The sequence below is a fragment of the Oncorhynchus gorbuscha genome, linkage group LG02 (assembly GCF_021184085.1).
Source record: "Oncorhynchus gorbuscha isolate QuinsamMale2020 ecotype Even-year linkage group LG02, OgorEven_v1.0, whole genome shotgun sequence".
In the NCBI taxonomy this organism is placed as follows: Eukaryota; Metazoa; Chordata; class Actinopteri; order Salmoniformes; family Salmonidae; genus Oncorhynchus; species Oncorhynchus gorbuscha.
The window spans coordinates 30,073,644-30,086,886 of NC_060174.1; the positions used below are offsets into that span (position 1 = coordinate 30,073,644).

Below are 13,243 nucleotides of genomic sequence, written 5' to 3' on the forward strand. Positions count from 1 at the left end.
TTGTAGTGAACACAGCGACTATATGACTGCACGCTCTTAGAAAAAAGGGTTCCATAGTAGAACCCTTTTTGGTTTCAGGTAGAACCCTTTTGGTCTCCATGTAGAACCCCCTGTGGAAAGGGTTCTACCTGGAACCAAAAAGGGTTCTTCAAAGAGTTTTCCTATAGACACAGTCGGTATTAGATATGACGTCGCGGCACTGCCCGCCTGTGGGGAAAACAACCTGTGGTTACCAAGGTTACTACTTTGACTCACAGCAAAAACATGACCTTTTTCAAACTCAATTTTCTTGTTGTCGAATTGTTTTACTAAATTACAAAACTACATTTTAGAGAAGTACCACATATCTAAAGGTTACTTTTCAACATTTCCTACTCCCTCCTGTTCGCGCCACTTAGAAAAAGGTAATATTGTAGGGCTTCCCTCATGCCCCTTTTCATGATAATGCTAACAGCCAAGTGAGTGAGTAAAAACAGTTTATGCAAAAAGGTTCAATGCAGATGTCGGTAGCTATTTCGTTAACATCTTTAGCAGTTGTATGGTTTGGGGTTAGATGCCGTTCAGGGTTCTGTTGGTTCTAGACTTGGAGCAATTAGGGTTAAGTGCCTTGCTCAAAGGCACATCAATAGATCTTTTTTTTTACCTCGTCGACTGGGATTCTTAACAGCGACCTTTCGGTTACTGGCCTTCTGTGAACAGTATATCGATATTCATCATTGTATTGACATGTTTGTCAGAAGTTAAAAATAAAAGAAAAGTTTAATAGGAAATATGTTCTGGCACTTGTTTCGCTTGTCTTCATACATGTCGACTGCCTGCTTTCCCAGAAATGTAAAGCAATCAAGCAACAGATTCATGGTTTATTTCAGTATTACCATTTTATTGAGTTGCATCACTCTACATTATCTAGAATTTCAACAACGTTAAGACTAAATATAGTACTTGCATCCCTGCAATAAGTCTCTACACTCAAAGAGAGAAAGCCATTTTACTGAAACATACATAAGTATAAGAATGAGTATTTCATTAAACATTGCCATAAAAGTGAATGTTCATTCTGTATGGCATTTTCTATTCATATATATTTTTGTTTCGTCTGTCCTTTATAGGAATACTATAAAAGAAAAATAAGAAACGCACAAAACCCATTGAAAATAGCATGGCTAAATACTACAGCAAATAAGTTACTGGACATTCATTTGAACATGCACTCAAGTGAGGGATAAGGAGAGAAAAAATTGATTGCACAGTTTAGGGAACAGCCAGGAATGTTCTAGAAATAGTATTGGCATTTTTTTTTTGTCTGGCTGGCTCTGACCTGTTCATACAGAACCCAACAGAAACAACGGATAAATAGAAAACCTTTCCAGTAGAATTTCCCCATGTCTGTCAACAAGGGATCCATGCACTTGCTCCATTCTGTAATACTGATGCTGAGGCTAATATAAAGACCAAGGCGTGCTATTCATTATTGATTAATATCACAGGTGCATTAACACTGAGAAGTCCAGGGTTCTCTCAAGGTAAAGTGTAATGTGGCCTAGCACCAGAGATTGAACTGGACATGAGTTCATTCCATTTCAGTGGTGGTCCTAGTTATGATCAAAGGCAAGTAAACAAACCGTTTTATTGATTTTACAGTGCACAAGGACCGTATTTGTTATTACTTGATATTATCTGAGAATGTTGTCCTGGGGAGGGAGAGTTTGATATTCCCCCATTGGTCAAGGACAGGCTTGCCATGACCTTCATGTGCTTACAGGACAAACTAAAAAATTCAATGGCGAAGTAGGTGAAATATTCCGCCCTCTAAAGGTTGATCAAGATGAGTGATTCATACATTATTCTTTATAGATAACATTCATATTTTGATCATTTCTAATACTCTCATACTTTATATATCTTAATCGCTATATTCCATTTATGTACATTGTGGTTTTTGACTAGGTCTCTGTTTGATCATGTTGATTTCAGGTTGGTGAAATTGGGGTTGGACAAAGTCGTCATGGTCCTAGATGTGCACAAGAGGTTCATCTCTAACTGGGCTGGTGGGTGAACATTCTGATATATTTTCTGTTACTATCATTTTGCTTGATAGGTGTGTAAACATCTCCTTTTTGCTCAATTGCAATGAACATTGTGATTGTAAGATGGGGCTGTGCGTTAGATGTTTAAAATCTAATTAGTGTGTGTTTATGGGAAATCGTACCTAGGTACCCACTTACAACCTCAACCATATGCTGATGTTTAAGGCTTGAGATTGTGTTGGTCAAAAAGGGAACTGCTGCAGCAAACCAAGTTTTGCTACTTTTGTAGTAATTGCTTTTTCTTAATAATTTTGCACTGTATCACGAAAGACATCAATACAAATATAATTATAATATAACATTTTTTCATATAATTTTACTAGACTTTAACAGCTAATATATCCAGTGCTGATTCATACATGTACTTTTAACACAACGGAAGAAACAACCTTAACTGCTTGATAGAGACGAATGTTGAGCGTTCTATTAGTCTACCATTAGCAGTAGCAGGTTCATGTCTTTAGTCAAAATGGATGACATGCACGAGAGCCTCAAAAGCAGGTTAACAGTTCACGTCATTTCTACCATGACTTGAGGGTGAATGATATGATGAAGAAATGCATTGGATGGAGGTAATCTCGCTTTAATGCACTGTTCAATATTCACTGCAATTGACACATTCCATTTTGCCTCAATATCAAACAGACACTGTGTAAACATGTACTTACAAAAGAGAGAAAGAGAGGGGTTGTGAGGGTGAGAGAGAGAGAGGGTGAGGGAGGTTAAGGTGGAGCTAAGGATGGTGGGTGTTGCAGACTCAGGCAATCTGGCCCCACCCCTGTCAGTCTCTGCTCAGGCTGCACCAGGCGGCTGCAGGGAGAGAGACAGAGGGGGAGTTCAGTTAAGACACAAGCAGCTCAGGAATACAAAAAAACAAGTCTATCATTAAAACACTCACACATTGACACTCATCTACTGTTTCTCTGCTCAAATGTGATAATACACTGTGTAATATAATTCAAATGTAATGTCATACATTTTCAGGTTTGTATGGGGTAAGTCTATGACATAAGGCCTTATGCATTCATGCCAATAACAATAAGTCCACAACAATAAATATCAAGGTATGTGCTTTCCCTGACTGTTCCTGCTCTACATTGAACACATCTCTCCACAGTAGGTTCCCTTGTATTAAGGGCTCCCCATCCATCCCAGACACATGGCACTATGCCAGCATCCCTCTCCAACCTGGACTCAGAGCATTTCGTATTATTCCTACGTATTTCCAAGACACTCCATTTCGTACAATATGCTACGTTTTGTGTGGTATGTATTAATTTGTGGATGTCCATCACCAATTTCATATGATTACAATTCGTATGATATGTTACGGATAATAGGTAGCTAATGTTATCTAGTTTAGGAGTTAGGTTAAACGGTTAGGGTTAGGGGAAGCATTAGCTAAAAGGGTTAGCTTTAGGTGAAGGGTTAGCTAAAATAGTTTACGTTAGGAAAAGGGTTAGCTAACATGCTAAGTAGTTGGAATGTAGCAAAAAAGTAGTAAGTAAGCTAAAATGCTAAAGTTGTCTGTGATGAGATTCGAACTCGCAACTCTTGTTACTACGCCCACCCATCTACCCCGACCAACCACCCTCCTTTTGTTTTGCCTTATGTAAGCATCTGTCTTATGTAACCACAGCAAACGTAACATATCATACTAAATCGAGTGTCTCGGATTTATGTATAGAACAATATGAAATTCTCTGAAACCTGGTTGCCCTCTCAGGAGACTAACCTGGCACAGCGACAGTGGACACAGCCTCGGGCTGGCACAGAGTGTCCACTTTAACATGCTGAAAGGCCTTGGAAGATGCAGTCTGGAGGTGTCTGAGGACAGAGGTGGAGGGCATAAGATCACACAAAGACAGACGAGGACATATGCACGCTCACTCACTTCTTCAGTATGCCCCATAGATTATATTGTGATTGTGAGCAGTAAAATATTAATGAGAACATACAAGATAAAGATTCATTACAGCCACAGCACATCCCCTAAATCATCAATAAGTAATTATGTTAGCCTTATTCTAGCTGTAGCTAGATTACGCTACTGCTACTCTCTGTTCATCATATATGCATAGTCACTTTAACCATATCTACATGTACATACTACCTCAATCAGCCTGACTAACCGGTGTCTGTATGTAGCCTCGCTACGTTTACAGCCTCGCTACTGTATATAGCCTGTCTTTTTACTGTTGTTTTATTTCTTTACCTACCTATTGTTCACCTAATGCCTTTTTTGCACTATTGGTTAGAGCCCATAAGTAAGCATTTCACTGTAAGTATACCTGTTGTATTCGGCGCACGTGACAAATATACTGATTTTAATTGATTCCTGCTGCTGTAGAGTCACATACTGTACATCTGGTGGTCTGTGCCGTTTAAGATGGAGGACGATTCTTTTTTGTTTTTATTACAGCATATTGGATGACTGTCATTCATATTCCATTCACCCAGCTCAATGTAATGTCGATAGGTTTAGGCTACTACATTATATTCAAATTTTCCCTATACCCATCATGAGGTTGTTACAACCTATCCTATGAATGAAAGTTTACAATATACTGTAGGTGTCAAGATATTTTTTTTATGTGACAGACAGTGACATATTCAATACTGCCTGGCACACTCTTTCTTGCCTGCATCTAGCTGATCTAGGGTGTAATCATTAGTACAACCATTGCAAACTAGAGTTTCTATTGGACAAATTCAGGTATATTTATCCCCGTTTCATTCTGTTTGCTTCTGTTTAAGAAACGTTTTTCAACAGAATTGGCAGAATGAATACACCCCTGATCACACGTAAACACAGTTCACTTTCATAGCAGCCATGTTGTATTCCTTCTCGCATTTACACACTCTCCTCCTCTCACCTTTTCCCTTCACTTGTGGACTTCAATGCACAACACATCAGCTGCGTGTGACCAAGTGAAAAAACCTTTCCAAGCCAAACCATATAATAACCGCTACACACAGCCTACATTGTTGTCACCATATTAGCTAAAGTAACGTCATAGTCAACATAGCTAATATAATTAACGTGTTACTAAATATGTTAGTCATTTGTACAGTATACAGTTAGTAAGCAGTTTAGCAGTTACACCGGTGGGCCCCGGTGACAATAAATGAATAAAACCAAAAGCTTACCCTGACTTGGAAAAATCATAGTATTGTTTTGGATAGTTAGCTAGCTAACATACATCCCTCTGTTTAAATAGGCTAAACTGTATAGCTGCATTTGCTAGCTAAGTAAGTGAAAGTGAAAATGAAAAAAAAGACTAAATATCTCTCTCTTGCTTCTCCTTCATTTTTTTCAGAAATTAATGACTGTTTTTCTCTCTCTTTTGTGTCAACTACTCACCACATTTCATGCACTGCAGTGATAGCTAGCTGTAGCTTATGCTTTCAGTAGTAGATTCATTCTCTGATCCTTTGATTGGGTGGACAACATATCAGATCATGCTGAAAGAGCTCTGATAGGTTAGAGGACGTCCTCTGGGAAGTTGTCATAATTACTGTGTAAGTCTATGGAAGGGGGTGAGAACCATGAGCCTCCTAGGTTTTGTATTGCAGTCAATATACCCAGAGGAGGACGTAAGCTAGTTGTCCTCTGGCTACACCATGGTGCTACCATATAGACTGCTCGTTTTTTCAGTTTTTTAAATTCTATTTAACCATTATTTAACTAGGCAAGTCAGTTAAGAACAAATTCTTATTTATAATGACGGCCTAGGAACAGTGGGTTAACTGCCTTATTCAGGGGAAGAATTACAGATTTTTACCTTGTCAGCCATTGAGGCTACTGTAGACCGAAATAGCAGAACAGTGTATTTTATCAGTTATTTTGTGACGTGAATATATTTAATATGTTTTATCTAAAAATTATAACTTTTTAAATGTTTCACTATTTTTATTTTTATGAAATTCACTGAGGAGGATGGTCATCCCCTTCCTCCTCTGAGGAGTCTCCACTGACCTCTACTTAACCAAAGACTGACTCCAGATGTTACCTTAGAATGAACAACAAAAACACTAAGCAACGATGGCTCTTCTGTATTCATCCACCCAATCATGTAAGAAATACAGACACAGTGCATAGTGAGTCTACACATCCCTTGCAGTCTTCAAATTTTGCTGCCTTAAAATAAAATAAAAAATAATAATTTGGTTTTTGTACTCCACACTTCCAAATTTTAAGAAAAAGTATAGGATATTTTCCAAATGAATGATTTACATATTTTTTTAAAGGATGTCTTGATTGCATATGTCTTCACTTGGTGGAAGCACCTTTGGCAGCCATTACAGCTGCGAAACATTTTGAATAAGATTCTACCAACTTTGGGTGGTGGACAATTCCTGATACACATGGGAAACTGTTGAGCGTGAAAACCCCAGCTGCGTTGCAGTTCTTGACGCAAACCGGTGTGCCAGGCTACCATACCCTGTTCAAAGGTACTTAAATCTTTTGTCCTGACCATTCACCCTCTGAAAGGGACACATACACAATCCCATGTCTCAATTCTCTCAAGGCTTAAAAATCATTTTTTAACCTGTCTCCTCCCCTTCGTCTACACTTATTTGAAGTGGATTAAACAACTGACATTAATAAGGGACCATAATGTAGATTTCATCTGGATTCACCTGGTCAGTCTATGTCATGGAAAGGCCGGTGTTCATAATGTTTTGTACACTCAGTGTATATCTATTGTTTTTGTCAAAATTGTTCAAGCTCAGTAAATTTGGTTGGGAGTCGTTGATGGATAGAAATATTCAAACCTTGTCTCTGGAATGAGACGGGACTATTCAGGGACACACAACACCTATTGGAAAGCAATTCCAGTGTGTCTTTGGCATTAAAATGTGTGTAATTTTCATGCTAAAAAAGAAAACTATCCCAGGGGATAGGTCTCTACAAGACTGAGGCAGGGTTTCCTCTAACCTTTTTATCTGGCCTTTGCTCCTTTGATATTTATTTGTATCCTATCCCACAAGCATACCCATAACATGATGCTGCCATCAACAACAAAGTCATCCATTCTGTTTCCAACAAGGCCGCTAAGTAATACTGCAAAACAACCCGGCAAAGACACTTTTCGGCCTAAATGAAAAACTGCAGGCTTGGGGCACATCCAATACAACTGCAATTTCAAGTATTGTGGTGACAGCATCACGTTACGGGTATGCATGTCACCTGCCGGGATTGGGGAGTTTGTTAGGATCTAAAGAAATATGAAAGCAGCAAAGCCTAGTCAAAACGTTAGAGGAAAACCCACCTCGGTCTTCTGAAAACCTAACCCTGGGATATAGTTTTATTTTTCAGCAGGACAATTACAATTTTCAATGCCAAAGACAAACCAGAATGGCTTTTCCAAGCGGTGTTGAGTGTTCATGTGTAGTACAGTCTCAGTCCTGACTTAAAATCTGCTTGAAAGTCAGAGACAAGGTTTGAATATCCATCATCCATCAATGAGCTTGAGCAATTTTGACAAAACCAGTGGATAAATGTTGCCCTAAGAGTTGTGCAAAGTTGGTCAAATCTTATTCACAAGGATTCACAGGTTATGGCTGCCAAAATATTAACTCTGGGGTGTGAAGACATACACAATCAAAACGTCTTTGTTTTGTTATATTTATTCCTTTGGAAAATGTTTAATACCTTTTCTTTAACTTTGAAAGTGTGTAGTAGGTTGTGTAGATCGGTAGAATTTTTGTATTTTATTTTTGATCCCTTTTGAGATTACATTTTAAAGCAGAAAAATGTGAAGACTGTAAGGGGTGTGAACATTGGACCTATGGGATTATAAAAACACCAATGAGTCAAGGTTCAGGAGATGTGGGAGAGAGAGGAACGAGGTCAAATCTGACACATATCTAGGTCTTACTTTTTCCACTCCTCCTCTCCATCCCAGAACTCATACACCACGAAGGAGAGTCCATCTGGCAGCCGCACTGCAGTCACACTGAGAAAGAAAGGAATAAAAAGAAAGATGGTAAGACATTGGAAAGTCAATAATGGGCAATGGACATTGGAGAACTATGAAATATCCTAATAGAGTTAATTGCCAATAATCATATGTGGTAGTAGTTATGTGTGGTAGTTAAGCAAAGAACCACTTTCACACCACATAAACCATAGCAGTAGACACCCATAGTCACTTGACTTCAGCTCCACTCACTTCCCACCCATTATCTTCCACTGGAGGGCAGTAGTGGTTCAGATGGATGAGTTGTGCCTCGGGTTTAGTGCAGTAGAACAGTTCTACTGTATGAGCTGGGTTTTATAATGGCTTCCATCACAGTGGAGCTCACAACTCCACTGGAGAGACTCCTGACATGTCTTATTGACCCGCTGAATGCTTCCATTATGGCTAGCAGCTCTCTGTTGGAGGTAACATCTATATTAGACCACTACATTGTTTCATTTGACGGGCAGATGCTGTGCAAGGCTCAACAATCACATTAATCAAACCAAAGAAACATTTTGTCCAAGTCAGTGTGTGTCCATCTAAAAGAAAGCTGTGGACAGTGGGAGGTTGATTGAGTGTGCGTCTGTGCATTCATTTGTGTGCTTCCTTCCCATAACTTTGCCAGTGTTTGTGTGTATCTGAGACTGAGTTAAATGACTAAAAAGGAGGACATATTCTTATGGAGTTTGACAGGATGTATTAGTACCATATATAAGCACTTATAGTAACCAAGAGTAAAGAGATGAGAGGGAGGAAAAGAAAATGTCAGACCTAGATTGTGGTGGAGTGAGTGAGACTAGAAAAGAGACAAGAAAATTGCCTATTCAGCAGCAGCAGTAGAAGCAGTACAGACTCAGAGCCCAATTCCTCAGTGATAAATTATTCACTGTCCCTACGTGCATTATGATGAGATTACAAAACGCTGCTGACAACATGCGGCCCATTTCCTGGACTTGGCTCCAGGGAGTCGCTCTGAAACGAACTGTAGAGGAACTAGTCCTTTTGAACTGAGTCTTACACGGCCTAAGAATCTGCTGCTACATTGATTCGCATGATAGGAAATAAGATACATTTGTACATTTGAAGTTGGAAGTTTACATACACCTTAGCCAAATACATTTAAACTCAGTTTTTCACAATTCCTGACATTCAATCATCATACAAATTCCCTGTCTTAGGTCTGTTAGGACCACTACTTTATTTTAAGAATGTGAAATGTCAGAATAATAGTAGAGAAAATTATTTATTTCAGCCCATTTGCGACCAAGCTTTAACTTCCTGACTGATGTCTTGAGATTTTGCTTCAAAATATCCACATCATTTTCCTTACTCATGATGCCATCTATTTTGTTAAGTGCTCCAATCCCTTATGCAGCAAAGCACCCCCACAAAATGATGCTGCCAACCCCGGGCTTCACGGTTGGGATGGTTTTCTTCGGCTTGCAAGCCTCCCCCTTTTTCCTCCAAACATAACGATGGTCATTATGGCCAAACAGTTCTATTTTCTTTTCATCAAACCAGAGGACATTTCTCCAAAAAGTATGATCTTTGTCCCCATATCGGCAGTTGCAAACCGTAGTCTGGCTTTTTTATGGCGGTTTTGGAGCAGTGGCTCCTTCCTTGCTGAGCGGCCTTTCAGGTTATGTCGAGGTACTTTTGTACCAGTTTCCTCCAGCATCTTCACAAGGTCCTTTACTGTTGTTCTGGGATTGATTTGCACTTTTTGCACCAAAGTACATTCATCTCTAGGAGACAGAAAGCGTCTCCTTCCTGAGCGGTATGATGGCTGCGTGGTCCCATGGTGTTTATACTTAAAGTAGGCATTTGGAAATTGCTCCCAAGGATGAACCAGACTTGTGGAGGTCTACAATTATTTTCCTGCGGTCTTGGCTGATTTAATTAGATTTTCCCATGACGTCAAGCAAAGAGGCACTGAGTTTGAAGGTAGGCTTTGCAATACATCCACAGGTACACCTCCAACTGACTCAAATTATGTCAATTAGCCTAACAGAAGCTTCTAAAGCCATGACATAATTTTCTGGAATTTTCCAAGCTGTTTAAAGGCACAGTCAACTTAGTGTATGTAAACTTCTGACTCACTGGAATTGTGATACAGTGAAATAATTGGTCTGTAAACAATTGATGGGAAAATGACTTGTGTCATGCACAAAGTAGATATCCTAACCGACTTACCAAAACTATAGTTTGTTAACAAGAAATTTGAGGAGTGGTTGAAAAACTAGTTTTAATGACTCCAACCTAAGTGTATGTGAACTTCTGACTTCAACTGTACATGTCATCTTCTCTACAAAGCAGTTATTGATAAAGTAATATCCTCGCTTTGACAGCAGTGCTGTAGTGTACTTGGAGGTTTTGTAGTAGGCTACCTCAGAGCAAAAGATCAGAGGCTCTGTCCAACTAAACCCAGCTTTCTCTAATCTGCTCAACCCTATTTTCCACTCCATGGTCCCTTGTCACATGGAGATTCCTCCTGGTTGATGATGGTTGTGGCGAGACAGAGGAGAACAGCGTGTCTAACAGGTTTATCCAGCGGCCAGACACCTTTCCCAGGTCTGATTGCCTCTTCAGCCCACATGCAGCACATCCTTTCTCTGTCAGATGGATTCTCAACCATTACTAACCTACACACACCAGCACTCAGAGGCTCTCTGTCTCTCCCTATCTCCCTCAACCAAGGTCACTGTAATGTTGACTTATTTGTACTCTTTATTTCCTCATATCTATTCATGTTCTCTCCCCTGAGCGTCCTGCCATTATACCGGGGGATGGGTTTAGTACCTTGCTGAGCATTGTGACAAACCAAGCATTATGAAGGCACAGCCCGTCACTCCAGAGATGAATATGAGGATTTGTAAAGGCATGACACCATCGTGTTAATAGAGAAATGTGTCAGTGCAGAAGTCACTGGAGTCAAGAATCAGTCTCGCATATTAAATTGTGTATTGAGGATTGCTAAAGTACTTGAGCAGGGTTCCACAAATAACCAGTGAGGTTGGGAATAGATCAGCCATAAATAAAACACACACAGCAGACAAAAGGCCACTATTATGAAAGATTGACAATGACAGATAAAGGAAATAGGTGGACCCACTGGAAGCAGTCTCTTTGGGCAGAGACATTCTTCAGGTACTGCTTCAGGGCCTCGCAGAACTCTCCCAGCTGCTTCTGGGATACCGCCATCTCCTGACGAATCAGGTACAGAGACTGGGAAAGAGAAAGACAAAGGAAGAGAGAGGGGTTGAGAAAAAGAGGTAGATAAAAACAGAGAGGGAACAAAATCCATTATATCGTGTGATGGGAATGCTCTATGGAGTGCTTGCAGTGTGCCATATAACCATGGTATTGCAGATTACCATTTTTGCCAGGGCAGTTGCCAAAAGAAAGTCATGTTTAAGGCTAATCCAGCAATATCAAGTAGGATATTCCCACTGAATATCAGCATTAGGAAAGAGCTTAGGCATATGAAAGAGAACTGATTATTGTCATACCCCTCTCTTACTGTATAAACAAAACTAATTTGCATAATGTTTGTGCTATCTTCAGGTTTAATGTGTTATGTCTAGGGACAGTTCATAATTTACTGGGGTGAGGGGGGTCCAAAATAGGGGAGGGTTGTCTAATATCCGGCTTTGCTGATAGCTAATTTATTGATGAAAAGTGTACTTACTTTGCCAGTAATATTTTGTTCTCCCACCAAGCTATCTTTTTTTATTTATGGGATCAGCAGTTTAATACGGGTATTCAAGTGTTGTACAGTTTGTCCACAGTAAAGGAACTCCTCAGTACTCTTTTGATTGATATTGTCTCTGACAACAAGCTGCTGCTGTTGAAGCAGGTTGCCATGGAGTCATTTCCGGGGTCAGCAAGGCTGGATAGGGTAAGGGGGCCAGCTCTGTCTTCCTCCTGATGGTGATGTAGCGGCTGTTCTGAAACCAGATCTGTACCTGTCTCTCTGAGAGGCTGAGGCCCAGGGCCAGCTCTGTCTTCCTCCTGATGGTGATGTAGCGGCTGTACTGCCACTCCTTCTCTAGCTCTAGGCACTACTGGTCTGTGTACACCACACTGTACTTTCCTTGCTGGGCGTCTTCCCTCCTGTACTGGATGAATGTACATTGTGTCTGATTCAGTCGTACAAGTTTCTTCTCGTGAGTTGAGTGATGGAAGAGCTCCCGGCCCCGGAGGCAGGATGGATGTCAGATCTGGGGAATCACACGGTGACCACTTCTCCCGTGGAGATGCGAAGTAAGTGGATTTCCCCACTTCCCTGTCGTCTGGAAATGCGGGTCATTGATACATGTGACGTCATGATAACCACTGAAATCTGTATATTGCATTAAGTTCTGACTGTTCAGGGTTTGAGTCGGGTGTGTCACAGAATTTGAGTACTTTCCTGTGTCTTTATCCAGCAAGTAACTCATGTACATCTCAATGAATGAACTCCTCTGCGCATGGTAATCAAAAACATTATAACACCAATTCTTTAGAAATTCCTAGAAATCTATCTATGCGACTTGACCTCCTGTAACCTACGACGCACCTGTTGACGCACCTTACCCCACTTTTAATTATTATTATTATTTATTTTTTAAACAACTTGTGGGTGGATGAGTTTTAATATTGTAAATAGATTGTGGCTTCTATCAATGTAATTGTCTGCATAATTTCCAATGTATATATTTATATACAGTACCAGTCAAAAGTTTAGTTTTTTCTTTATTTGGACTATTTTCTACATTGTAGAATAATAGTGAAGACATCAAAAAGACTCCTTGGGAGCAATTTCCAAATGCCTGAAGGTACCCCGTTCATCTATACAAACAATAGTACCTTAAGTATAAACACCATGGGACCACGCAGCTGTCATACCGCTCAGGATGGAGACACATTCTGTCTCCTAGAGAAGAATGTACTTTGGTGCGAAAAGTGCGAATAAATCCCAGAACAACAGCAGAGGACCCTGTGAAGATGCTGGAGGAAACAAAAAGTATCTATATCCAAAGTAAAACGAGTCCTATATCGACATAACCTGAAAGGCCGCTCAGCAATTAATAAGCCACTGCTCCAAAACCGCCGTAAAAAAGCCAGACTACGGTTTGCAACTGCACATGGGGACAAAGATCATACTTTTTGGAGAAATGTCCTCTGGTCTGATGAAACAAAAATAGA

General features: G+C 40.0%; 1 protein-coding gene and 1 pseudogene across 2 annotated transcripts in view; both read right to left on the reverse strand.

The window, feature by feature from the left end:
* Positions 1–2,654: 2,654 nt before the first annotated feature.
* The window catches only part of necab2 (N-terminal EF-hand calcium binding protein 2), a 132,775-nt gene continuing 122,186 nt past the window's right edge, over positions 2,655–13,243 (reverse strand). For both annotated transcript variants that reach the window (XM_046307238.1, XM_046307229.1), the window contains 4 exons: positions 11,169–11,281; positions 7,973–8,050; positions 3,823–3,914; positions 2,655–2,897 (listed from right to left, as the gene is read on the reverse strand). In XM_046307238.1, the coding sequence (XP_046163194.1) occupies positions 2,869–2,897; positions 3,823–3,914; positions 7,973–8,050; positions 11,169–11,281 (312 nt within the window). In that variant the 3' untranslated portion in view covers positions 2,655–2,868. The remainder of the gene's footprint in view (positions 2,898–3,822; positions 3,915–7,972; positions 8,051–11,168; positions 11,282–13,243) is intronic.
* Positions 11,288–12,585, reverse strand: LOC124000686 (annotated as a pseudogene).